Below are 699 nucleotides of genomic sequence, written 5' to 3' on the forward strand. Positions count from 1 at the left end.
TATATATATATATAAAAAAATTCTCCAACACTGCAACACAGTCAGCTGTGTATGTATGTGTGCTCTGTACTCACTTGAGTGTTTCAGCCAGATAGAAGCTCTGCTGCACGTCATCATGGTTGGGAGTGTTAGCGTAGACGTCTCTCACTCCGCTGTAACCCCCGTCCACCCTGCAGTACTTCTCCAGAGCCTGATATACAGAAATACAAATGTACCTGTCAATATCAATGTCATAATTTTACACAATCCTAGCAAGTGTCATGTAGCCTACTTTTCATTTTCAGAGACAAGACATCGATGCAAAGGTGGACCAAGTCAAAAGACCCCCATCCCACAAGTCTATATAAAAGAGCTGGCCATCTCTGACCCTTGAGATCTACTTTCCTGCAGAGTTTAGCGCAGTTGTAGCCTGAAGTAATTCTAAAGACCTTGATTAGCTTGTTCAGGTGTGTTTGATTAGGGTTGGAGCTAAACTCCAGAGAGTGAGAATTGCCTACTTTTGATTTATAATATTCTGGTCAGTAGATATACGTCTTGGGTTCCTCCCTCAATCTAAGTCTCTATGATTTTTACCTTGTTAAGGTTTAGGAGTTTGTTTAAATACCAAACCCCAAGTACGAGCATACAATTATATATTTATATAATTTCTGCAATTTGTGCACTATATTATATATATATATATATATATATATATATATA

The 699-nt window shown here is 37.9% G+C and overlaps 1 protein-coding gene across 1 annotated transcript in view; it reads right to left on the reverse strand.

The window, feature by feature from the left end:
- The window catches only part of LOC107549685 (mannosyl-oligosaccharide 1,2-alpha-mannosidase IA-like), a 37401-nt gene that overhangs the window by 6465 nt on the left and 30237 nt on the right, over positions 1-699 (reverse strand). The window contains exon 8 of the mRNA XM_016230860.1: positions 75-190. Within this exon, the coding sequence (XP_016086346.1) occupies positions 75-190 (116 nt within the window). The remainder of the gene's footprint in view (positions 1-74; positions 191-699) is intronic.

This window comes from Sinocyclocheilus grahami, unplaced genomic scaffold (assembly GCF_001515645.1).
Source record: "Sinocyclocheilus grahami isolate Dianchi unplaced genomic scaffold, SAMN03320097.WGS_v1.1 scaffold378.1, whole genome shotgun sequence".
Taxonomy (NCBI): domain Eukaryota; kingdom Metazoa; phylum Chordata; class Actinopteri; order Cypriniformes; family Cyprinidae; genus Sinocyclocheilus; species Sinocyclocheilus grahami.